The following is a 25,718-nucleotide window of genomic DNA, read 5'->3' on the forward strand; positions in this document are numbered from 1 at the left end:
GGATGAACGAACAGCGGGAGCGAGCGCGCCCAGGCCCGGGCCCGGGTTTAGGCAGGCGCAGCCCAGCTGCATGAGGCAACCTCCAAAACTGCCTGACGGCTTCTCTCCACACCCCTTTCCACATTTCCACAACCGGCTCTTCAGCAGCAGTTTGACCTCGAAGATCTCCAGTCAGGCGTAAAATTCTTCCCTAACAAATGCACTGAAGGACATCATTCAGTTCTTTTGAGTCATCAGATACGCACGTTCTTCATTTAAACCTTCATCAAACAAAATGTTTTCGTAGTATTTCATTAAAAAAAAATATTTTACCAAACGTTCCAATAACTCATATGTTAAAAATTCAGATTTTTAGCCTACAACCCCAAGATTTTGTGATTCACCTAAAAATACTACAGTATTTTTATTATAAAAATAATCAAATACTATATATATATTTATTATACTCTTTAATTACTTAACGGGTCTTTCAAGAATATCCCAGACAATTTCAAATTCTGGTTTCTCGAATTGCATATTGTGATATGACGAAAAGTCATTTTAAAACGAAAACCTACAACGCTTTAGCTCCTAGTAGATCTATACTTACCTTCCCCTGCAAGACCTCTCCATGATAAAATCAACAGAAGTACCTTCAATAAAACTGTCCTACCTCAACGAGAAATGTGTTTGCCACCAGTTCTACTCATATTTAGTATATCCCCCTTAGCCTGATACATTATTCTGCGTTTTCCTCACCTTTTCATGCAAGTTCACTGATAAATAATCAGTGAATCTTGCTCTACAAAAGTAAAAAGCAGATACAGCGAAAATTAGTTTTTCCCTGAGTTGTAAAAATCAGCATCTTTCTTTCAACCCTTCCATCTTTGGTCCTGCCTTTCTCACCTGTGCGGTGCCTAGCGTTTCTGCAGCCTTGCTCAGCACTCCTTCAGCCTGTGCTGGCGGGGCACGGCTGGGAACAGGCAGGGTGTTTAACATCGCTCTTAGATCTAAGATTGTGGACGGTGCTAGTGAACTCGGCAGACACATCCGGAGCAGGAAAAAGGGGAAACATCGCTAGTACAAAACATAAGCTGTGGTCTTAGAATACGGCAAATCAGGCCCAGTTTTAACACGCTTTAGATATACGGGCAAGCAAGTTTTATTCTACTGGGTAATGAATCATTCAGCAGTTTGCCTTTTGGGCACAGGTAAACACTACACCTTCCGAGGGGAAACAGGACAGGGCGAGTTCTCTCTTCATGAATTTACACAATTCTCAGAGAAAAGTTAATCATTTTAGTTGGTATGATATCAAGCATGCTTTGCCCTATTAAATATGACTGCAGAGCTTTTTTTAATAACTCTTAGTTTGCCAGGATTCATTTGTAACACAATTGCCTCAAACACTATTCTTGTATCAAAAAGGATACAAGGATATTCTGTTAGCTTCAAAAAGGGATTTTCTTGATGCTACTTAATTCCTAGTTAGCGATTTTTGTAATCTATTTAATTAAAAAAAAACCCTAAATTTATGCTAGTTCTGCTCAAATGCTTGTTATTTGATTCAGTTGATTTTGCTAAGGTCACTCTACTCACATTGACCTTCTAAAAAAATTAATGATTGGCTTGTGGCTAAATCCAAAGGTCTTGCTTCTTCTTCTGTCCTTTCTGACTTATCAGCTAGTTTTGGACCTTTGGATCACTCTTTATCAACTCAGTTTACATAGTTTTTCTGACTCTGCACAATACTTTTCCTACTTACTACCTAAGTTTGATGCCTTATAGGGTCCCTAAAATTGTCCGTGCCATCACTGCAATGAGCTTTGTGCTGAATGCTCTACCATTTATTTTTTTCATTTTCTGATGGACAGAATTATTCCTGCTCACATTTTTTTTTCAGTGAAAACATTCTTTCCCATATCTCAAAGGTCTGTTTCTTCCTTTCTTAGGGGTAGTTCCTCCCGGACATAAGCCAATCTTCATTTAAGTACAATCAAAGCAGAAATTCTTTCCTTTTCCTAACTGGCACATTTATGGTCTGACCTTGAAATTTTTACTCATAGTAAATAGCATTTTTCTCCCAGACTGAGTACCAGCCATTTGACTCCCTGACTGCCCTCACGTGGGCCTTGATACCTGCAATGCTATCGGTGCACTACCCATGTAAAATGCACTCTCGTGGGATCCCTACACCTCTTTCACCACTTGACCATCTTCTGGGTCACTTGAAAAAAACCTCATTTATCTCCTTAAAGCAGTAACTTGCTTATATTTCTCTGCTTACATCTTTTTATTCCTTAACACCCAATACAGACTTCATATAGTTCACATTTATGGCGTATGGAAGTGTCTGTCATTCCTCACAGCTTGTTCTTTGGCATCAAAATGACAGTTCTCTTGCTTTCTGTGTACTACATCGCTCTTTGTATCTTCTTCTTCCTCTTCTAGAAGAAGGGTTTGATCTACCAATGTGCGTTTTAACAGGGACATAAATCACAGAGCACACCACCAGTAATGATTATTCAAATGTAAATAAAGCCAGGTTCATTCATTCAAATACAAGAAAGTGGCTGACTAAGCAGGTGCTGAGCTTTTTGGATCAAAAATCTTATTGTAAAGATCACATCACTAATGTTATCGCACACAACTGCACCTTGAAAGCTCAGCTCACTACCCAAAAGCATGCTGATTATTTTCGAAATGATGTGCTGCTCTCTCAAAGGCATTTTCTTACACTGCAAACCTCACCTCAGTATGGAATTTTAACTTGAAACGGGAACAGAAGCTTCTCATTGTTATTGCTGGCCTATAAACTAGCAAATTGTTCTCTTTTTTTAAATGGGGCTTTATGCCTATTTTGTAATATTCTATCCATTATTTTTGAATGCTGTAAGGTGCCTTGCAGGCCCATATAAAGCCATCTGGTTCTGATAACTAGGTAATCCATTTAAAGCAATGTAATTCGTTAACAAAGAACAACGTTTTGGCCCAGCAGCATTAGAGAATAAGACATGAAGAAGTAAAATTATAGTTTAAAACCACAGGATTAGAAAAAGCAACAGGAGATACGCAGTAGAGAGAAGTTATCCTTGGCAACAAGACCAGTGTTAGTGAAGATCAAAGTATAAACTCAGCTATGTTTTCGGACAGTATTTAGTCTCAGCCTCACATATCTTTTTCTCCAACACATCTATTGGAGAAATAGAAGTCTCAAGGGATTATACTGCTGTTTAAATGTGCATTTCCATCTGTCCCGGAATTGAGGTCCTGCCTTTCAGAGCACACATGCCGGTTGGGTTTGTAACCTGGTACAGCAACATGCCTGAAGCACTTGAGGGACATGATGTTTGAGGTTAAGGAACAGCTTACCTTTTCTTACCATTATTTCTGCTATTTTACTGATTAAAACGATTCGGTGTAAGATACCTGATGTGAGCTGATCTCAACATTTACACATATTCAACAGTTTCAACGATAAGTTTTTATCCTTACTTCTACTTTACTCACAGAAACTTACTCTGTTCAACAATACAAATGTGAGAGACTTCAGTTCCTTCTAGTGCTTTGTCAAGGATACTGCTTGCTAAATTCCAACGGACTACACCCACAAGAAGAGAATTTGGCACAGCAAATCTTATCTGTTAGCTGTCAGGAACAGCATAGAAGAATCCAATATGCTTCTTAGAAAGCAAGTTTCCAACTTCCTGAAGTTCAGAAGTCTGGACTGTTCCAGTTGGGAAGAATAAATGCACCTCAGGATATTAAGATGATTTTTCTCCTTTAAATTCATAATTTTGCAGCCAACTCTGAACTGTAAAACCAGACAAAATATGTTGTTGCACATAATGAAAACAATTTCTTTGAAGTATTTAACTTTAACTTGTGACCTATAATAAGAGCCAAAAATCAATGTACTCTTTTCAAAGTCCTTTGAAAGATACTTCAATTTTAATTAAATAATATAAAATCTTGCTTTAAATCTTCACACTCACAAGAAAGATATAATTTAATTTAACCCCTTATCCAACCAAACAAGCTACAGATGTAAAACGGCAGGAAGTTTTTCCTCCTTAATCCCAGCTTCACCAAAACAATTTTAATTTTTAAACCTACTGACAAACTCTACATGGCTTCTGCCTACTTTTATTTTCTATTGTTATTGAAGGACAAATCCTGTAGTTTTCCCCAAATGCCAATTCTGGGTATTTCTTGGAAGATTTTCTATTCTTCCTTGTCAGGACATCTTCACTGTGTGGCATGCTGAAGTGCCAAATTCTCCATCAGACCGAATGCAATCTGTTACATCGGAGTTTTGACTACAGAATGAAACTTTTAGTCCTAGGAGTACAAGAACTAAGTAACTAAGTAAAAGTGATTTCCTTTTTGTGTAATTCATATGGTAAACGATAAATCATAATCATAAACTGGTTTTACCATAATCAAAGATCAGAAATAAGGAATTTCCATTTTGTGCATACGCTGACACCCAAGAGCTCTGCAACCTTCTGCTAGTTGGGGCACTTAAGGGGTCTTTTTATTCTTATCCAGCTAGCTATTATCACAAAACTTGTAGGAACTTAACACCATTGAGACCTATGACCCTTTCTCAAATTTGTCTGAAAGCAGCCAACAGGTTCAAATTTCAGGGTGGGGAAGGAGAGAACAGACAGACATATATGCACATACACAACCCTCAGTCATATAACCTTATGTTCTTAGGAAGCAAGACAAAAACCTTCCTTGTCGTTAAGAAATCAAAAGATGAAAAAAAAATTCTCCTGTTTGAAAGCAGATTACTTATGTAGATCATTTCTATATAAAATTTAGGTAGCAATAGATCAAAATTTTGTAAGATTGTTAGCACACTGGTACAATTAAATTCTTAGTGTATTATTTATGCAAACATTGCTTTTCATATCTGTTAAAACGTCTTTAAAGTTTCATTGCAAAATGCAATCAAATCACATACACAATCAAAATGTGATTCAACATAATGGAATTCAAAAGCACGTATCAATATGTATTGCACTAAATTTCAAGCATCTGATAATTTAACTCCTTTTTTTTTGGGAACCAGGTGACAGGAATACTAGAAGGATGTGGAGAAACACAGTTATGTATCCCTACCCAAAACAAGGCTCAGTAACTGAGCAAATGAAACAGTACAGGTGGTGTATTAGGGTGCATATATATGAAGGGCAGGATGCTGGCCAGCAGACAGAAGTTGCAACTGAAACAGCAAACACAATGCCAGAGCTCTGGTGAGATATCATAAGGCAAAGCTTTTGGCTTAGGTAGGCAAAAAAAAAAAAAGTTTGGAACTTTCAGAAAAAAAATGTCCCTGTTGTCTGAATCCACCTGGTTTCAGGAAAACAGAACTTTCCACTGTTCTGGCTATTTGCAAATCATGTTACATCATAGAAATGACTGATTTAATAATGAGTTCCTTTTCCTATTGCAGAAATCCACATTCTGACCAGCCACACTGTATGCGCATGTAAACATGAGTACCAACATGCATGTAATAGTTTTAATTTTAGATGTCGTGTTTCTATTATAGAAAGGTGACAGAGCTGAAAAAAAAGGTCTATGAAGGCAAAGGATTTGGTGATCGTAATCCATGCCATTTTACACTCTGTCATTTCCAGAGGCAGGGCAGTGCTGACTGCTGAAAAGCGCAGGAGGTTCCTGCAGTAAAAGGCACATCACTTGGTGGGATAGATTTCATTCAGACCAGTATTTCCATGTATACAGTAACATGATCTGCCAGCATTTCCTAGGGTCAGTACTGTGACAATACTTTCTCTGAGAGCTGCCAAGTGAACTTCATGGCTCTAGGACGTTTGAAATCTCTTGAATCTCAAATACACGGTCTTGCAACACAGCCTGTTGTATATTAGCACTTAAAATTTGAAAACTGCTCCACATCTTTCTTGAAGTATATTCATAGAAAATATTAATATAACTTTGCTGTGCCTCTGAAGTAACAACTACATCCAGTTTCTCTTCTCACTCCCACTGGAGTTGCAGTCATACCACACTATACATCTGCACAACAGTTTCAAAAATTAACCTTTAACCATTATGTGAGTGATAACGGAGTAAACTACTGGCCTCCTAATGTGAAGGGGGTTTGTGTGATTTCTGTGGCAATACTTGGCATTTGTTCCACTTGTTTTCTTTCTTGGAAGAGACAGGAAGTCTTGGCTCTCCAGTAAGCTCTTATCCATCCCAAGCTTCCAGGAGAGGACAGCCCAACGCACCAAAGTTACCGGAACTCTATTTACTTTAGGGAGAACGCTACAAAAACCAGCTTTCCTCCGCTTCTCCTTTCTACACTGAATCACAGAACGCCTTGAAGAGACTCCCTGACAAGAGAAATAAGCTACAGTCACTCTGTGCAGTTTCTTGAGCTTTTGAATATTCCCTTTGACAGACAAGCAATTACTCAGTTACTATTTTCTAGCCTATGCATGCAGTTTATTTGTGTGAAAGAGGTCGGAGTACCCTTAAACTATGTTAGATGGCAGATCTTGTCTGTTCAGTTTGCTGTGCTCAGTAAATAAGGCTGTGAGGATAAAGCCTCTCTTTTCTCCTCTCCCTTTTTTTAAGAAAACGCGGTTCTTTGATAAGTATATCCCATCACTTGATGCTCTTGTTGGCAGCATCTTTGACCGTTGCTCATACTGTAATGCCTCGGAAAATTTTGCTGGGTATAAGCCTGCCTTGATGGTTGAATAGTAACAAATTATACAAGTAGGGTTTGATTTGAGTGTCTCCATCAGAGGATTTCAAAAATTCATTACAAGTTTTATGCTGAATCTGATCCAAGCCTAAAGCTAGTGGTTAAAAACCAAACTGGTTTTGGACACATGCATGTAATTTACTCTTCCATCACAAATGAAAAAGATGGCCAAGTCAAAATTTGGTGAAAAGGAGTAATTTTAAATTCTCCTGAGGTCAAGGCTCAGCTAAGCTTTCTGCTTAATCCTTACCCTTTCATTTCCCCTTGGCCACCTCAGTTCTTGACAGATAACAAGCCCTCAGCAGAGAGGAGAGAGCAAGTAGCTTGCTTGCAGTGATTGGCATACTTGTACTAACCCAACTATCTGAACTCTGAACTAACTTCTGCTGGCATACCTCTGGAATGAGTTTGGCTGCGTATCTGTAAGGAACTAACAGAATTCAAAATCTATTTATGGGATGGAAACATTTTCTCAACTCCGTGAAAGAGAATTGAGCCAGGCTCCCTTTGGAGTTTCTCTATTAGGAGATGGAATAAGTCCTGAGCTTTGACAGCTCCCTTCCCCGATCTTGAAGAACACATCTGTTCTGATGAATCCCAACCATGTCCATCCAGGGAAGATGAGGATGGGCTTAGTGCCAAGAATCTAGTTACCATCCAACACCAGGAATCTCTCACATGTCGCTGTAGAATATTACAATTTTGTTCCTAGAATTTCATACCAGTTGCTCCTAACATCTCTGCAACAGAAAGATGAGTCTCACTATGATTCAGATGGCTTCACCTAGTATTTCTGTAGCCAGTCATAAACAAACAGAGAGCTAAATCTAAGTTCACCACTCAGTACAAAGTAGTTTAAGATTTTTAACTTCAATAGCCTAGAAACAAACACGGTATTCTAAGATTTGGTGTGCAGTTTTCTAGCAAAACAAGTTCTTCATTGCAAAATGCTGATTGCTTGAAAGGTTTCACTAGGAGGTTTTAGATCCAATAAACACAGGTAGAACAGATGAAAGGTTCCCTTTCCTTCTTCCACTTTCTGCTCCAGTTTTCCGCACGTGCTGCTGGGAAGACAGACACTCAGTCTGCTCTAAAATGTACACTACAAGCCTTATGGCTTTGCAGCAAAATGATTAAATCTCCAACTAGCGCTACCGGAGGCTTTTGAAGACCAGGTCCCCTCTCAAGATACCGTATATGCTTCTAACCAGTGGGCTAAAGTACTAAGTCATGATATGCAGGATGGAGTAGCTAAGATCCATAGTTACTAACTGCATACATATTCATCCTACCCTACTAACACACCTCCCATCTTCTGTGGACTGTAGCAGATCTCCTGTATGTCTACAGTATTAAATATCTATATGGGCAGCATACAAATCTGGAATATCTATATGGTTTTATCTAACGAGTCATGGCATGTTTTTTTCACAGCCAGATCGCACCTTTTTTACCTTTTAAAAGCAATAGCATTAACATAAAGCAATGTAGAAGAGCTTATGGTAGAGTGCAATAAAGTAAAGGCACCCTGTAACTTCTCGATTTCTTGCTTTTTGGAGGGACCTAGGTAATCCATTAGATAAAACGTTACTGGAAATTCCAGAGTCACAGGACTGGTTCACTCGCTTTGAGGGAGACTTTTTTTGGAGGTTGGTGATTGGAAAATATTTCGGTGAGCAGAGGTGTCAAATCAGCTGCAGATTGGTTCAGCAAGTCAGCTCACCTAGCTGACCTACTAGAAATCCTGATGCATTACAAATTTGTACACATCAGCCCGGGGATGTGGGCAGAGATCTGGAAAAATACCAATAAACTGCTGATGCTAGCACAGTTTAAGTGGTGCCAGAGCATGTATTTCACTGACCTTCATCTCCTGAACCTCTGCCAGACAGGGAGGACAAAAATGGAATGGCTTGAACTCTGCCATGAGTAGGTTCAGTGATCTATCTCTCCATAGACTATGAACTTGGTTCTTACATTTACAAAAAGTATATTTTCTGGTTAATAGACACCTTGCACCCCTTCCCAAGTGGGAAGGGAACAGAAGAATTTGAGATGTAGCATGTAGTGAAGGGAGATCAAGCTGTTGCCTATAATCTTCTCATTCCTTCCTTTGCATTAGTCCTAATATTGGTACTAATATGACTTCCTGATGAGCCAGTTCTGCTGAGTCAGCAGAGAACTCACCCAGCAAAATGCAGTTTTCTACTGGCTTAGTGAGCTTAGTGGCACAGAAGTGTCAGAAGAGCACCAGAACTGGAGCAAGGGAGGCCGTGGAGGTAGAAGGCCACATAAAGAGGAGAGGGAAACAGAATCATCCCTCTTGGCAGCACCAATTAATTAGATCAGGTCACCCTGTCTCATCTGATGGCAACCTGATAGAAACACTGTGATAATACTGCAAATAAACCTTTAATAGCTGCCGTAGTAACTATGAATTTGAAAATGGGACAGAAAGGCATTTGAAACTGGAAACTGAAGATTAAAGACTTCAGTTTAGCAATCCTGAAAAAACACCCACTTTCAGTGGGAAAGCTCAGGTGAAACAGGTAAGAAAAGAACAAGCCCAGCTGACCTGTTACACAGATGCGCTGAAGGCACAAGTCATCTGCTCTGAATCCCATCTCTCTGCCATTCATCAGCAATTAGATAAGTGATATTTTGTGTATGATTATTGTCACTTGAGCTAGCCAGAATGGAGCATGTTGTCTTGCACCATTACAGTGAGGTCTCCCACCAAACCATTAAAAAAAAAACAAAACAAAAACAAACCAACAAAAACAAAACAGAAGAGAAAAGAGAGGAGGCTGTCTACACAGAAAATGCTGCAGCCTGGAGCATCCTATAGTTAACCAGCATAAGGAGTGCTGGGCTTTCCCATACTCCCTGTCCACGTACCTTCCCCCAACTAACAGTACAGTGAGCTTGAATCCCAATTTAATACAAACTTCCAGTATCTTGTTACTCTCTGGTGACATCTCGTGGATCAAAGTCTCGAGTGTCTGCACCTTGGGAGTGGAAGTCTCTTCCCGAGTCTAAGGAGCATCCGACAAGGTTTAACTTTATTTTTTCCTTCCTTTCCTGCTCTGTGGATAGTGCAAATGAGAACTTCAGCAACAAGCCCCTTATAAAGAATTGAAAACAGAGGTAAGCAGGCAAAAAGCAACTGAGAGAGTAGAGCACAGAAACTGAGAAAAGAGGGGAGTAGTGAATACATTTCTTTATATTTTCTATTAATAAAATAGATTCAAGTGTCTAAAGCTGAGTAAAGCAATTAGGGTTTCATAGCTGAAGGGGAACCTATGCACTGCTTGCCACAGGAGCAAGCAAATAATCAGCACCACATAATCATAGCTCACTGTAGCCTGAAAATATTAAGCAACTAACCCTTCCAGTATGCCTGTGCATCATTCACAGGGGATGGAACTAAAGGCTCAGCTCAGATTCAAACTGTGACAGTGAGAAAGGGAAAAGTTAGTAATGTTTTGCTAAAAATGTTAATTAACTTTGGATGGTTAATTTTGGAGCATCCATTTCAAAATACTTAGGCATTCATTATATAAATTAATTATATAATTATATGAGCTTAAATTATAGCCTCATAATACAGGAAAAAAATTACTTCTACATTATAGAATGTTATGTAGAATACATAAGGAATACAGTCCCTCGTGACCTCTGCAGGCACCTTGAAATTCCATCCATCCCCCATGGAGGACACTGATGCAGAGAAAAGAAAGAGTTCCACGAATGTCAGCTATTATGGAGCTACAGTAGAAAGGTATCTGGTTTTCAAGTACTTCCACAAAGCATTAGGAGACTTAAAGCTGGAAATGAGGAGACTACAGATACGGAGCATACACTGGAAGTCACAAATTCATTAACTGAGCATGGACTGAAACCACAGTGAGCAGCCACGAGCGGCATCTTTCGCCACACAGCCTGTGAGGGCTCTGAAGGGGCCCTTGGTCAGTGCCAAGCATTGCCAAAAGGCCTCCTGCAGAGCCAGGTCCCACGGGCAACATCCAGCACAGGGCAGCACTGCCGACTGCTCGTGGTGGGCCAAGCCCTTGGCCAGTTTCCAGCACAGGCTCAAGCACGCGTGCCTCTTGTAGCACTAAACAAGTGTCAACCTGTCATAGGAAGCTCCATCAGCTCTCCCACAAAAAGCTGCATTAGAGTAGCTAATTGGAAAAAAAAAAAAAAAAAAAAAAAAAAAAAAAAAGAGGGAAGATAAACTGTTAGATAGGGTTTACTGAACTATAAAACCTAGCAAACAACTAAGTCAATAAAAAAGCACTCCTTGTCCCTAGGCTACCAATATTTAAATTGATACTTGGTTCAGTAGAAACACTGAAGCTTACGTACTGTAATTTATAGGCAAAGTGACAGCTGTTTGAGCAAAACTAATAACATACACTATGGCGGTCCGTAAGATTAGACAAGCACAAAACAACCTGCCTAGATTAGTAAAACCCTCACAAAAATAATGTAAAAAAAAAATAAAAGCACCAGCCACTTCAGTCATGCCACATCATATATGACACATTTCACAATATATTAAAAAACATATGAATTAGCACTTAATTACCTATTAAAACTGCTATAGTAACGAGAAATACTTGAACAAACAAAACTATATCTAGCAGTGGACTAACACACCTTCAGCCCCTGGGATTACTGAAGAAAAACAGATTGTCCCAGTGCACAGCACAGACTAATTCTTAACAGGGCTTTGCTTTGCATTGGAGAACAAAACAAAACTTAGTGCTAAATCAAAATTATCAGAAGAGACGCTACAGACACAGGTAGCTAGGGCTTGGTAAATGATAGAGAAAAAACAGGAACTGTGTAGTTTATTTCAAATTTGGGGGCTATCCAAATGCCTAGCAATGCTAACATAATCACTGTTTAAACTGTTGAATTCTAGCTGCCATTGCTAGGCTAAGCATCAGTAAATATTGCCTCTGAAATTTAACTGTCTCAGCAAGCTAGCTAGCTCATGACTGAAATATTTGTAGAGCTGAAAAACTTTATGAGGAGCCTGTAATTGAAGGACAGTGGAAAAGGTTTATCTCAAGGAATAGCTTAGAAGAACAATTGTATTGTGAGAAAGCTGGCCCGCAAACCAAGTGTTTGTTGCGTGAAAACTTACAAGTTTTAAAAAATCTAGTCCTGAATAATAAGGCAGCCAAAGGTCCTTCAAAATGTCACTGGGGCACATTCATGATCAGTTAACCTGAGGCTTTTATCCCTCCAGGCTGCTCATCACAATTCCCTACTTAGCGAGCTAATGCCACCTGGGAAAGTCAGAGATGCAACTGAAGAAGCAAAGTTTACACAGGAAAACTCTTCTTCAGACAGCCTGTTGCGGGACCACAGCACAATATTGCTACACACTCTTCTGAGCAAGAGGCTGGAATGAGTTACGGTAGCCCAGCAATGCTCTGGAGAGACTGGCTGTGGATGTAGCCAGTAGGGTGTAATAATTGCTTGTACTTCTCCCATGGGGTTACCACCCGATAAAGAAGCTTTGAACAACATTCTGTAGCTTTTAGAGCTGTGAAGTAATTTTTTTAAAACCACCTGAGGCACCAGTTTGAAACGGTAGCTCTGTTACAGAAGAGCTGTAGAAAACTGATTTATCTAAATACTAAGTCAAAATTTACCTTGGACATAAACTAGTTGATTTTCACCCGCACTAGCTCCCTGAACCAGCTCCTCACTCAGTCCCATGAGTTCCAACACCAGCTCACGGGGACGTGAGCAGGAAAGGAAATCCCAGCTGTAGGCCACTGGCAATCCACTGGGTCCAGTTTCAACCGCAGAAGCTGCCTGGGAGGTCTGACCTAAACTAAGGACAGGTCTGCTCCCACCCACCCCGCCTGAACACCCAGCACTTGTGCTGCGTTAGAGCTAGCCACAGCTCACCTAGCTGCAAAGTGAACTTATCTGTCAGGGGAAACGAAGCCTGCAGTGGAGAAAGATGTTCCCCAGCGGACTGACCTGACTCAACTCACCTTGTGGTGAGAAGGATCAGATTTAACATCAAAGGGGAGCAAAAAAATGACCAAGAGGGCAGGAAACTGTGCCTTTGGTGGCACTTAGCAAAAATATATATATATAAAAAATACATATTTTGAAAAAGCAGTCCTTATTCACAGTAATGGCTGCTTAAACTTCACTAAGAAAAGCACCGAGTTCTGATCACTGGATTCGGTCAGAAGGGTGAAATTCCTGGAGTTTGCTTCAAGGTTGTCTGAGTAACTAGTGTCTCAGCCTTGGACAAGAGCAAGACCAAGAGATTGAGACTGTGAATTCCTTTTGTGCATCTGGACTACCAATAAATGGGGTGGGTTTTTTTTTAAAAAAAAAAACAACAATTAAGTCACCTCCCAAATTTTCAGTTGGCTCAGCTACTATTTATCTATTAATCTCCTGCCTGGAGGGGCACAGCCCAGGGCCAGTCCCAGAGGGTAGGAACGTGTTCCTCAGGGCAGCTCACCCCTGAACCCACCACAAAGCCTCATCCTGAGCTTCTCCTGGCGTGAACCCTGCCAAGGCTTGGCACTGTGACTGCGGCTTCACAAGGGGACGTGCAGGTGCCCTGTGTCCCACGCAGGCTGCACCCAGCCTCGAGAGGCACCAAGAGGCCGACCTTCCCATCCAGCCTCCGCAGGCAGGGCCCAGCTCCTGACAGGGCCTGCGGGCTGCAGGCTCCCACCCCTCATCAGGGACCCTCTGGCTCCCACAGCCTGGGGGGAGGATCACCCACAGGGCTCCCTCGAGCCTGACGCCCTGCGGCTGTGAGGGTGAGACAGCTTAGACCTCTAGTAGTAAGGCTTCGACTTCTGTGCCGTATGCATTTTCTTTAAATAGGATTCCCCTTAAATTTAGGAAATCTAATCTAATTCCCACCATTATACGCTGACATTGGTAAGTAGAGATGTAATTTTGTTTTGTAGGGCGCCATTGAACTTACAGCAGCTTTTAAGTACCATAAAGTCCAACTACCCACTAGTTTCAATCCAGCAGTCAAAGACTGCCTGTATTTCCTGGATGACAAAGAAAAGCCGTGTGTCCAAATGACACAGGACATTTGTAACCCAGTAAAAAATTGTGAGCATGTCCAAAACTCTGTGTTTTATAATATTCAGTTTTTAAAGCATCTGTTATTCTAACCTTACCAGGAAATCCTATTTATTAATATTAGCAAATATCAGTATCTGAAATAAAAAGTGTGAAGGTGTGATTGATTTAATAAAGCAGAATTTCTCCAACTCGTATTTTAGCCTGGCTTCTCCTTCATTCTTTAAATCTTACCTACCTTCCTCCTGGGTGTGGGTGGATGTATTGGTAATGCTGTGAATGTTTATACTGTGCACCTAAGCATGTGAAAGTGGGTACAATACAATGTAAGACAGCCTCATGCAAATACATTTATATTCATATTAAAGGGTGATCCGCTGCATTCGAAAAAATTTAATCCCTAATTCAAAACACAAAACTCATTTAAAATGACCATTAATGAAACTTAGTTGTCTCAACTAATCAAAAAGTCTGTATTAGAGACTTACATTAACTTTGATCCACTGCAGCAGAGATGCCCTGTTATTTGTCATGCACCAAATAATACATACACAGAATCAGAACAACTTATAAGAATTAAGCCATCTTTTCTTTTAGGTGCAAAAAGAGCAATGGCTGGCGAGATACTTCATAAAGTGTGGCTCAGATTTCCCTAAGATTTAAAAAAAAGGCAAATAATATCACAGAATGGAATAAAATAAAATCTGTTCTCACTAGGAAGGGAAGGCAGGCCAAATTTTACTGCTCCTTGTAACACACACCTCAGCACACCCCACTGTGAGTTTTGTTGATGTTGTATCAAGTTATGGAAATTATTCTAGTTAACCAGACTCATTTTTATGTAACTTGAGAATAGTTGTGCTGGATCAGACTGAAGATCCATCTGGCTGAGTATGCTGCCTGCAAGATGGGGTGATTGTAGGCGTCTGGAAACACCTGTAAAGAAGGCAGCAAGCATCTAACACAGACAGAATGGCAGGGCTGTCGTTTTAAACTTGGGCAATACAGCAAAACCCCTTAGAGAGGTTACACCATTCTTCTTTGCACAGTTCAGAACTGATGTTGGCATTGTCTGCACGCACAGATCCTCACAGCAGTCTAGTTTCATGTTAAATGCCTACAAGATTTATTTGACATTTTAATCTATAAATACACAAGGGTTCCACCAGTAAAAGCACAGGAATTTTCTCAATGGTCACTGCCACTGCTTACATACTGAACAAAATAACATGTAGTATTGCATATGAATAAGCAAACTTTGGTTCTCTTTCTGCCTGGAGAGGTCTTAAGCACCAACCTCTTTGACTTGTTAAACAATGGCTTGCAAAGGACAACAAGGGAGCTGAAGGCCACACTGAATGCTACACTCTGGAAAGCTTGGGACACTGTAGAACTTAATTAGTTTTTTGAAGGCACTTTTTTTGAACATCATCATCTCCTCAGGCAGCCTGGAAAGAATTCTGGCATTTGCATGAGACTCCTTCTTGTCAGCGGCCGCTGCTTTGAGGTTACATTGCTCAAGACTACCAGTCATTGGCATGCTGTTGCAGCTGAGGGAACGTGCTGTCTTTTTATTGCCTTGAACAGATAAATAACTGAATAAAAAAGAAGTTAACTTATGTTTGGTAACATCTTGGACACCTTCTGGAAAACAGTCATCTAGAGGATCCCCTTGACCTTTCACTTGTTGACTAATCACACATGTACTGGGACTCGCTGCTAACTTCTTAGGCTGAACTACTATTTTTCTGGAAGGTGTTTTGTATTTTCCTCCATCTAGATAAAGGTGAGGAGCATTATTAATGGCATCAGAACTAGGCTTAACCATCATATTAGGGACTGTTGCCCCATCACCAGAATTGATGGGGTGTAACCCATAATTCTGGCTAATGATCTGGGCTGCAGCATGTTGAATGATGTTCCAGTCTTGCAGAATATCCTCCCTGGTTGTGAACTGAGATGTTACGGTAAAGCGAATGATGAACTTGTCATGAATGGTTGCTGGAATAAGAAAGAGTCTGCCAGAACTGCTTAGTTCTTTCAGGAGTTTTTCTGTCAGCCAGTTGGGACCCTGTTTTAAATACAATAAGAAAAAAAACAAACAACTATAGTTAGAATTATACAGTTAGAAAAATATAGTTAGAATTTCCAGTGACATCCAAACATCTTCGTAAGAATTCCAGCATTACAAATTCTTACATGAAAGTTTATTCACAGTTCTTAACATCTGGGGAGAGATCAGCTGTGGTCAATTCATTCCAGAGAGACATGCAAAAGGCCCAGTGTTTACCTTTAGACGAAATACAACCAGTCCAAGATGTCTCTTGGCAGGGATTTCAAAGAGTGGATCGCTTTTAACCAAGGATTCAAAGAATTTGGCTGTTTCAGTACCCTGTAATTAAGGGGAAAAAAAAAAAAGCAGTTATATATTGTTTGTCACAAACCCACTGTGAGACACTAAATTAAGTAGTTAAAAATAATTCCTTCTCTTACTAAAACACATCAATGCCAATGCATGAATGTTAGCAAACAGAAGAATGACAACAAAGCTAAGAATTTTAAAGTCCATCTCTCTTTGCCCAAATCCTCAGCAATGACCAAGAGCAACTGGACTATATATAGGAATCTTCTAGAAGGTTTGAAAACAGAATGTGCCCTCTCAGCTTAACATCCTTGTGCAGCAAGCGTTGATCCACAATATGATCCCTTGTATTTACACTCCAAAGATTTAAGCCTGTAAATTTTCACAGCAAAGGGTTCAGCCATCCATTACTGCCTGCCTCCCAAACAGCTGCCACTTCGCCTCAAAGAAAGCTTCTACAGATTAGTCCTCAGTACTGTGCAGAAGGCATTGACTTATCCAGTTGCCTTCCATTGCCTCTTGCTTCCAGGAAGGGTACAGGAAATGTTTTGTCTCCACAATCTTTACAGATTACTTAAGAGTAAAATCAGCAGCATTTAGTGTTCATATACAAGCTTTGTGTGTGAGAGGATTTCTGTTACTCATCCCTGCATCAGTGAATTCATTAAACTTGGCTATCAATAAATGAACATAACACATTTATGCTTGCATTGTTAATTCACATACATGTCGGACGTGAGCTTGAAGCTTTTTCACCCCGAATGAACGAATCACAAACCATAGCTTCAAAGAACGAAATCGACGACTCAGTGGAATTTGCCAGTGCTGTGGAAACACAACAGTCTATCAATGAGTGCAACAACAACAGAAAGAGTGTCCCCTTACACCCTGACATCTGTTGCTTCAGACTTGGGTCAGAAATCTCTGTTGACACAAATAATTTCATATTACGGAAAATCTGCTAAGTCTAGGAAATACTCAAAGAAACACTATGTCTGAATATTTTTCAATTATTTGCAAAAATAAGATTTTGGCTATTCCCTAGATATGCTTAGATATTTTAGTTAATTACCAGCTAATAACAACACTGGTTTGCATTTAAAGGGCTTTATCAGTTTGTGTCCATTTACACTTCAGGACTGAGTGCTCACTTCAGTTCCTGTAATTTTCATATTTAAGTGCCATCCTGAACGTTTTCCCAAATCATCTATAAACAGCCAGAGCTGATGTGGGGGTAGACCCTTCCAGAGGAAGTAACGCCCACTGCAAGGAAAAAAGTGACAAAACGTATAAAGGAATACTTCTAGGGAGCTACCCAATTAGTTGCAGGGCCCTATTTAACCACAAGAGGGACGCATTGATGTATTTTTTTCCACCTCTCTACACTCACTCTCCACTCAAAAGCACTATTGATTTCAAGGAAACAATTATCTTTTCAGGACTAGGGTGAGATCATAGCAGAAAGAATTGGCAGTGAATATTCTTTTGTTTTACTGTACTGAAATGTGCTGTAAGATGGATCTAAAGTGAAACGCCTCTTATCTCTCCTATGAATACCTTAATCTGAAGAAAAATGTAATTCATTCAACTTCTGTTTCAGAGCATGGTGTTTCCATTGCGTACTCCTTTCCCTCTTTAATTACATGTCAGATATACAAGAAAATCAGCCAAAATGTCATCAGTAGAAATTACTTCAGCGACACAATGCCCAGAAATGAACCTTCTATAACTAAAAAGGCAAGACTGGATCTCCATCTGTATAAAAATCTTAAGTACTTCAATTTCCATATCTAAAATAAATTTTATAATTAATTTTCATAACCAGGGCTCACTTCAAAGTTTTATTATTTAATCTGCACTAGGATCTCATTATAATTGGTTTTATGTTTTTATGAAATAAGACCAGCTATAAGATAAACACACTCCAGAGCATGAGGAATTTCAGTCTGTTGAATATTTTATATGCGATTTAAAATATCAACTCAAATAACTTACCATGAAATCAACAGCAGCTCCTGAGTTGGGATGTCTGAGGTAGACAGGGTTAACACTGAAGGTTTGATGTAACTTGTGTTTATCCTTAACCCTATCAATTGTAGAATGAACTGTATTTAGCCACAACAAACTGTGCAGAGAAAGACTTTGCAATTTGCATGTTATTCTTTTGGTTCTGTGTTTTGCCTTTACTCACCAAAATCCAGTGCAGTCAAAATGAACCATCATCCATTTAGAAGGGTTAAAAGTAAAGGAATCTGCATATTCAATTCCATCCAAGAACAACCGAAATTCAGGACATACAAATGCTGTTCCTGCATATGCAGCATCAATATGAAGCCAGAGTCCCTCAGCATCACCTGTTGGAGTTTAAACTGTTATGTAAGGGACATAAGGAATCAAAGTACATGCTTAATCTCTCCTCCCTGAAAACTAGGTGCATATTTTTGCAGGAGGTGGAGAGGCTAACAACAAAATAGCAAGCAAGACAAACAATCGACAGTCTAGTTTTATTCTAAAGCTGTAGATCCAGAGTCCCAACATACAGCGTAATGCTGAAATCAGATGGGCAAAATTCACTTCCATATTTCATACAACATTTGATTTCTCTCATCTGCCTTTTTACTAAGTGAAATTCCCTGATAAAATTCAGTTGCACAGAACAAAGGCATGGTGGTAAGCAAAAAGGACCCAGAGACAGAAGCCACACTCTGACCTATAAAAGAAAGTGTCGCAGGTCTTCATCAGCTACTTGTCAGAATTTATGCTGGAACAGAATCTGCAACCATGTCAAAATTTACCTATTGAGCTGGTGGCTCCAAAAGTTGTCCTACCAAACACTACATTCAAAACTCTTTTGTTAGGTTAAATATTTATGTACCTGTTCCACAACAGTACTGCACTCTGTACTGTACAGTCTGTATTCCCTGAATAACCTGAAGATTTATCAGCTGGCAAATTTCATCCATCTTAAGCACAATGTATTTTAGCATCCTAATCTAAATCTTACAGAAATCACTGCAAAGTCTTGCACTGACTCCACTGATGAGACACATCTGAAAAACTCAGCTGATTAGTTTCTACTCTCCTTGGTTTGGGCATGAAAAATTCTCATACTCTCTTTTCTGTGCTATCATAGTTTAAAAATCAGGAAAAAAGACACTTACAAATTGGACCCAGTTCTGAGAGATTGTCAAAAGCACAGACACCAGTTGTACCCAAAGTTGCACAAACCTAGAATAAAACAGACCATTTTTTAAATAAATGGATATAGCACTTTAAAAGTAGAGAGGCTATCACAGACAGTTGAAATTATATTAAAATTCTTTTGTTTAATAAAATAGACATTCTTATATACATGTTAACCTTCAGGTAATGTATGTTAACACAATAAGAAATGTTTCAGATGTTATTTTATGCTGACATTAAGAATACAACACCATGTCAATACCCCCAGCCAGAAAGTTGAACGTACAAAGACTGGCACTAGGCCTTTCTTTCTGTCTTCTGCAATGGCTTTCTTCAGAGTTTCGCCTCTGAGGGAAAAGTTCTCATCCACAGGCAGAAATTTAATCTTCACAAGAGAAATCAAGCCAGCCTTTTCTACAGAAGAATGTGCCTTTTAAAAAAGAAAAAGGGTAAGAAAGCAAGCTCTGAGGCTGAACAGCTGTCATAAGTTATAGCCTTATAAAAGACAGTGGTTGCAAGTAAAGCAGCGATAAGGTCCTTATTATAATCCATATTAACACAGGTCTGAAAGTTTCTCCTTTGTGAGCAACTAAAAGTAGTAATACACTGTAATTCCAAGGAATACATGAGCTCCATTTATTTGGGTATTGGTCTCTAAAATGTAATAATAGGCATCCTCATCTTGTGTTTGGAGGGACATTTATCAAAACTCAGATCTTAAAGGAGCCTCTAGAAATGGATCAACCTCAGCTGGCCTCCTCCCTGCCCTAAGAAGATAAAACCCCCTAAAGTATGCCTACTTCTGGGTCAGTCAAAACCTCTCACAAGAAAAAGCCCTTTTCATTGTACTAAGAGAGAACTGGCCTGAGTGTCTCTCCTGTTGCAGTTTTCACAGGGGAACATGATTGTTCAGTTCAGGTGTGCAGGCAGAGGCACAGGACTGTGTGGCTGTTTCCTCCAAGAACAAGCACAGAGGTCTAGAGTGAAGACCACAACCAGGAGCAGCTCTGAGGTAACACCCTGAGCATGCCTGTCTCCAAGTGGAGAGAGGCCATGAAGAAACGAGCTGAAACAGCATGAGATCAGCACCTAGTTACTGGAGTTAGTGGAAAACAGGAAGGAAGTGCAGAAATGAGTCATGCAAAACACTTCTCTTGAGGACTGCCAGCACCCTATGAAACTTCATCTCACACTGATTTCATTTCCCCATCTGCAGAAAGCAACATTAGAAGGATTTGTTCATGTTTGTGTTTGTCGCTTGGTACAGAAACGCAAGTTCACATTGTATGGTCTGGGTGAGACAGCAGAAGCAAATTTGTTTTCTTTGTAAGAACCTACTTGATCAGATGCATAAGCGATGAGGCGGGAATTGAGTGAGGACTCATCGGTGTCTGGTTCAGAAAGCTTCATCTCCAGAATTTTGTTTTTTCTTGCTGCTAGCAGTGCAACCAAGGTTGATTCACTCACAGTGCTCTACAAAGACATTGCTCATTTACTGCAACATACTGCTATTCCATTGCTATTTTGTCAGGGATTTACTGAAGTCATTGACGTGCTCAGATGCCCACCCCCTCTTATTTCTGCTACTGTTTTGCTGGATGCAGTGGAAAGTCACTAGTTGATGAGCAGCTCTCTGGGCCAGCAATACAAAACAAAGCTTTTTAACTGCTGCATATTTTTAACAGGCAGAACCAAGTTGGGGAGAGTAAATAAATCACGTTTTCCTTTTGTTCACCTACAGCTATCTCCCATAAACGTTACAGACCTGAGCAAAGCTCCTTATAACAACACAGAGCCTCAGCACTGATTCCAGAGGATACTTGCTTAGGCCTTATGGAAGGAGGTAAAGGTTCAAGCCTTGATCTTGGCAATTCTCAGTGACACAAAGTAGACATAAGGAAAAAAAAAATCTCTTGTGTGGCTAAGGACTGCTGGCAGAAGAACAGTGACAAGGATTCCTTCTCATGCACTAAAGAATCACTTTAGTGAATACTTTGGTGATGTGAAACAGACTGAAGAAACAAATCTGACTCTCATTTATCCTTAGTAAGGCCACGAGAATACCTGTTCCTTGTCCAAACACAATTAGGACTAAAAGCAATAGCAATTCGTATTCTATAACCTTCTATATTTAATACTAAAATTCGGGAAAGTAATGTCAAATTGGGATTTGTCTCTACTCAAAGCCATAGAGTGGATCTTGGTTTTGCCTCCATGAAAACTATCGCTCAGAGGGAAATTCACTTGAGTAAAAACAAAATGTGGATGAGGCCATCTCTGATCTCTCCTACCTGTAATACTCCTCCGCCCACACTGTCGGGATGGTGGTGCAGGAATTTATCTGGAAGGCCCAGCATTTTAGCCAACCAATCCATCACATTCATTTCCAGTTCTGTACAGGCTGGACTGGAGGCCTAGAAAAATCAAAAAAGCGAATGAGACTGTAATTCACTGCAAACGCAATAGGAGCATAACCCTTAGAGTAAACCACATATCACATTTTAAATAAGTTATTAACACTTTTTAATTGCCTTGAGAGAAATCTCACCTAGACGCAACAAATACAAAGCAGATAACAAGCTTTGCAGCACTGGATATAAAAGCAGCTAACTGTATAATACTATGCCCATACCTAGCAGAACACAATCCCATTGTAATGAACACTATGTTGTTTGGTGAGTTCTGTCATACAGACTTCTATGTCAAGGTTGCAGTTGAGGGTGAGCTCCAGGTACATTGCTCGTTACGAGTTGCTTTCTTTCACAGAAACTCTCACAAACCTCCTTAAAATGCTCTCTCCAGATTACCTGCATCACCTCAGTGATGACCTTCTAAACTATCAATAATTTTAAAGTCATTAAAAGAAAAAAAAAAAAAAAAATCACAGTGAGCCATTTGAGACAAAATCATGGAATTGCAATGTACCACACAAATACATGCCCTTGGTCCTTAAAGAGAAAGGGAGACTTTTTGAAGAGCAGCAAAAGAAAAATGAAAGCTGCTCTGCAGTGTCCAGCTTTCCACTTAGGAAAGAATCGGTTTGCATTGCAAACTTAACAGGAATCTGTCAAACCGAGACTGAGGGCACAGAAACGGAGGTTTCTGTGTATGCAATGAGCTAATCTGACACAACTACATGAAGACCATAACCATCCATTTTTTATAGGTTTATGAGCTTCCACTGCTTTCTTGCATGGATATATACATCTAAAAATCTTGGCAACTTTACCACTGGGGAGAAGGTTGGCTTCAGAACACTACTGAGGTATGTAAAGTCATAACCAATTAGCACTGTATAGCTGCTTCAGGAAGACACAGTTATTCTGGGACAGGCCACCAAACAATTGTTTTCAGAAAAGGAAAAATAGGAAATGTATTCTCTCAAAAGTGCAGGAAAACTGGAATGGAGCACAAGATAGCCTGCAAACATGGATGGTGGCTGCTCTATTGCAGTGCTTGTGTAACAGTCTTGGCACTCAGACTAGATGACAGGGAACAATTGCTCACAGTGGGATATCCAAAGAATTAGAAAACAGACATTTCTAGTGGTATATTTTCTTCATTCACCTCTTACTACTGGGCAATGTTTTATATAGTGTATTTATTTACTTACTTTTTCAAGTGACATTTTTAATTTATGCAAATGACATACAACTGGTTAAAGTAAATAATTATACTGACTCACAGCACAAGAAAGAATGACTATGACCTGCTCCTGTACAATACACACTGGAAATGAATACCTAAAATAACAAAAAAAAAAAAAAAAAAAAAGCCATGTGAATCCCAAGCAGTTAATTGCATCAGCCAACATATCTCCAAGGAGTGAAGGCCAGGAAGTAAGAGCTGGAAAGTAGGCATGCATGTGTGGACTTTGCCAATGGACTACCTAGAACAAAATTATCTAGAAGTTAAGTCTGAAAATGTCACAAAATTCTGCACGAAATGTAGTGATTAGCATCTGTTTAAAGTGATGGAAAAGGATCACAGCAACATATTATGTGCAGTTACAGATCTGAAAGCAGAAAGCTACAGAGATAATATCAACAGAAGTGCAGCACTAGCAAATGATAACACTGTGTCGTTATTAGATAAATTCCAAATTATAACAAAAGCATTTATCTGAATTAAACAGGCAGACAAAGATTCTGAACAGGAAAGAACGGTACTTTGAATGCTACACAACAGAGTCAGAAATATTTCTTGAAATATTTATCTTTGTAAGGGGAATCCTTGCAAGAAAGTTGCTCTTGCTCATTTTGTCAAACAGCAGCTTGCCTCTAGCTACACACAGCAGTTTACAGTCACATAGCTCCCCTCTACACACCTGAAGGAGCTTGTATGTGGGACAGCAGCATAAGCATGTTTAATGTGAATACCTCTGCTAAATCAGACCAAGTTTCTGCAAACATCTATAACGAAAATTTTAAAATAGACTTCGAAACAGCTTCTTACATAAATTTTAGTGAGGTACTATCAATTCCTGTAACAGAATCTGCAGTATTTATGTACAACAGGAAGGAGACTTTTACATTCAAACAGCAGGAGGCAAGGTATGTACATGACCCTGGGCAAGAGATGTTTCACACCTTGCTGTACCTGAGTTCCCACATCTCTGAAACTGAGGGCAGTTCAGCTGGAAGAGGCCCTGTGAAGCTAAATTCACCAGTGTCAGAAAATCCCTGTTTCCCCTCTAAGCAAACACAAGTTATTCTTAATGTGTAAAATACTGCAAAAATACATTGAGTCTGTCCCCTGTAATTGTAGTTAGAAACACAACAGTAATCTCCAGAATCCTTCTGTAGGCATAACATCTACAAGACTGGCTTATTTTACATTCTGGGTGCTTATTTAGATAAATGTTCTACAGAACCTCTGCATTCCTAGGATTTGGTGTTCACTCCAGGTAGTAATGTAAATTTTTTCTGTCATGATTATACTTTATGTCTTACCCCAGGCATAATAATCTTCTCTATATCTCCAAAGATGTTGTCCCAGCTGTCTGGGTCCATTGGGGCAGAATCCGGCAAGTGGGCTCTCATGTAACCGGGCTGTACATCAGGAGTCACCCGTCTCTCTCTCACATTGCTCAGGTACTGGCAGATGTAATCCACCATCTCTTTCCCTGGAAGAGGCAAACCAGTGCTTTGAGTTTTGACTGCACAAAAACTAACTCGTACTATTAGCACTTCACGCTAGTAGTATGAGTCACTAGCATTGGACAGGGCTTGGAACACGGCTCCTGAGATAGACACAGGAACTAGCCTTCCTCCTACACCCTGCTTGGCCCGTCTAATAACGTAGGGACACAGCTTCCAGAACAGGCTGCATGGGGACAGAACAGCTTCACAGGGTTATTTCAATGTTGTCACTGAATAGTTCAAATGTACCTTTAAAGTGCGATCATGGTACAAGCACAGTTTGATTACTGAGAGGACAGACAGATCTTCTCGCCTACGGATTAACTGAAACTGCATTTCACAGAAATTAAGTTTTCACAATGCCCCATGCTTCCCTCTCATTATAGCAGACCCCCTTTTGCATCCGCTGAAAACAGCTGCACAGCTCCACAGCTTTTTTCCACTTTTTAGGAAATTTCCTCCAGCCCTGGGACCAAAGTCTGCTCTCCATCTCCAGAACTGTGCCAGTATGACTGCCGTTTCATGGTGTCGGCCAGGGAAGAGCCACTGTACAGAACTACAGTTTTGCAGCTTTCCCACAGTATTTTAAATGTAAGATGAAAAAACTTAAGTCATCCACTGACTCTAAATCCATTAATTTAAGCTCAACCTTGGGATACCTTTTTTGGCTCAGCCTCAGCAGATTTAAGTCTCAAGGACATGTGTGCAAATAAAAAGTATATAAGCCCATCCTAATTTTGGGTACCACTCTCAGCCCTACAACAGTTAATCTCTGTGCAAATGCTACCTATTTCCAAGAGCAGAGGATCACTCACCTCTCCGTCTGTACTCTTCAGGCTCCATAATGATTCCTTCTAAAAGCACCTCTTCAAACTTGGGCTGCGACCCTTCAGGAGCTGTGGGCAGTTTGGTCTGGTTCCCTGCTAGCTGCTTCACCCTTTATAGCTCCCTTTATCTCTCAGACTCATGCATTCTGGAAAAGGTTTAACGTAGGCAGGTTATTGGTGAGTGTTTATCTAACTCCTCCCAACTGAGAGCTTTTACAGTCTCTACTATGTTCTCATCTGTGCTCTTTTGATGTGTAAGATAGTGTATCTGTAAGAGGAGCTGCCTCTGCACTAACCCTTTCCAATTTTCAAACAATGTTTCAGAAGTCTCACAGTAATCCATGTCATGAATATAAGACACATTAACATCAGACTTGGAGAGAGAAAGC

General features: G+C 39.9%; 2 protein-coding genes across 2 annotated transcripts in view; both read right to left on the minus strand.

Moving 5' to 3' along the window:
- The window catches only part of GATM (glycine amidinotransferase), a 28,743-nt gene extending 14,310 nt beyond the window's left edge, over positions 1-14,433 (minus strand). The window contains exon 1 of the mRNA XM_026856122.1: positions 14,368-14,433. The gene's annotated coding sequence lies outside the window, so the exon portion shown is untranslated. The remainder of the gene's footprint in view (positions 1-14,367) is intronic.
- A 506-nt stretch (positions 14,434-14,939) lies between these two features.
- On the minus strand, positions 14,940-25,424 carry HDC (histidine decarboxylase). Its single transcript, XM_026856109.1, has 12 exons — positions 25,318-25,424; positions 24,314-24,486; positions 23,138-23,250; positions 21,653-21,776; positions 20,700-20,834; positions 19,648-19,791; positions 19,340-19,406; positions 18,370-18,532; positions 18,174-18,264; positions 16,905-17,003; positions 16,107-16,208; positions 14,940-15,887 (listed from the first exon to the last, which is right to left on the minus strand). Exons 1-12 carry the CDS (start codon positions 25,343-25,345, stop codon positions 15,126-15,128), a joined length of 2,001 nt encoding a protein of 666 aa, XP_026711910.1. The 5' UTR covers positions 25,346-25,424; the 3' UTR covers positions 14,940-15,125.
- Between the last annotated feature and the right edge of the window lie 294 nt (positions 25,425-25,718).

Source organism: Athene cunicularia, assembly GCF_003259725.1.
Source record: "Athene cunicularia isolate RWA chromosome 10 unlocalized genomic scaffold, athCun1 chr10_part1, whole genome shotgun sequence".
In the NCBI taxonomy this organism is placed as follows: domain Eukaryota; kingdom Metazoa; phylum Chordata; class Aves; order Strigiformes; family Strigidae; genus Athene; species Athene cunicularia.

What these genes read in the sequence shown, in the direction of transcription:
- HDC (XM_026856109.1), bottom strand. Translation starts at nt 25,345, where the DNA reads ATGGAGCCTGAAGAGTACAGACGGAGAG. An exon ending in AGAAGATTATTATGCCTGGG is followed by an intron (nt 23,251 to 24,313) that starts GTAAGACATAAA and finishes ATTTTGTTCTAG; the next exon opens with GTAGTCCATTGGCAAAGTCC. An exon ending in TGGTTGTATTTCGTCTAAAG is followed by an intron (nt 15,888 to 16,106) that starts GTAAACACTGGG and finishes TATTTAAAACAG; the next exon opens with GGTCCCAACTGGCTGACAGA.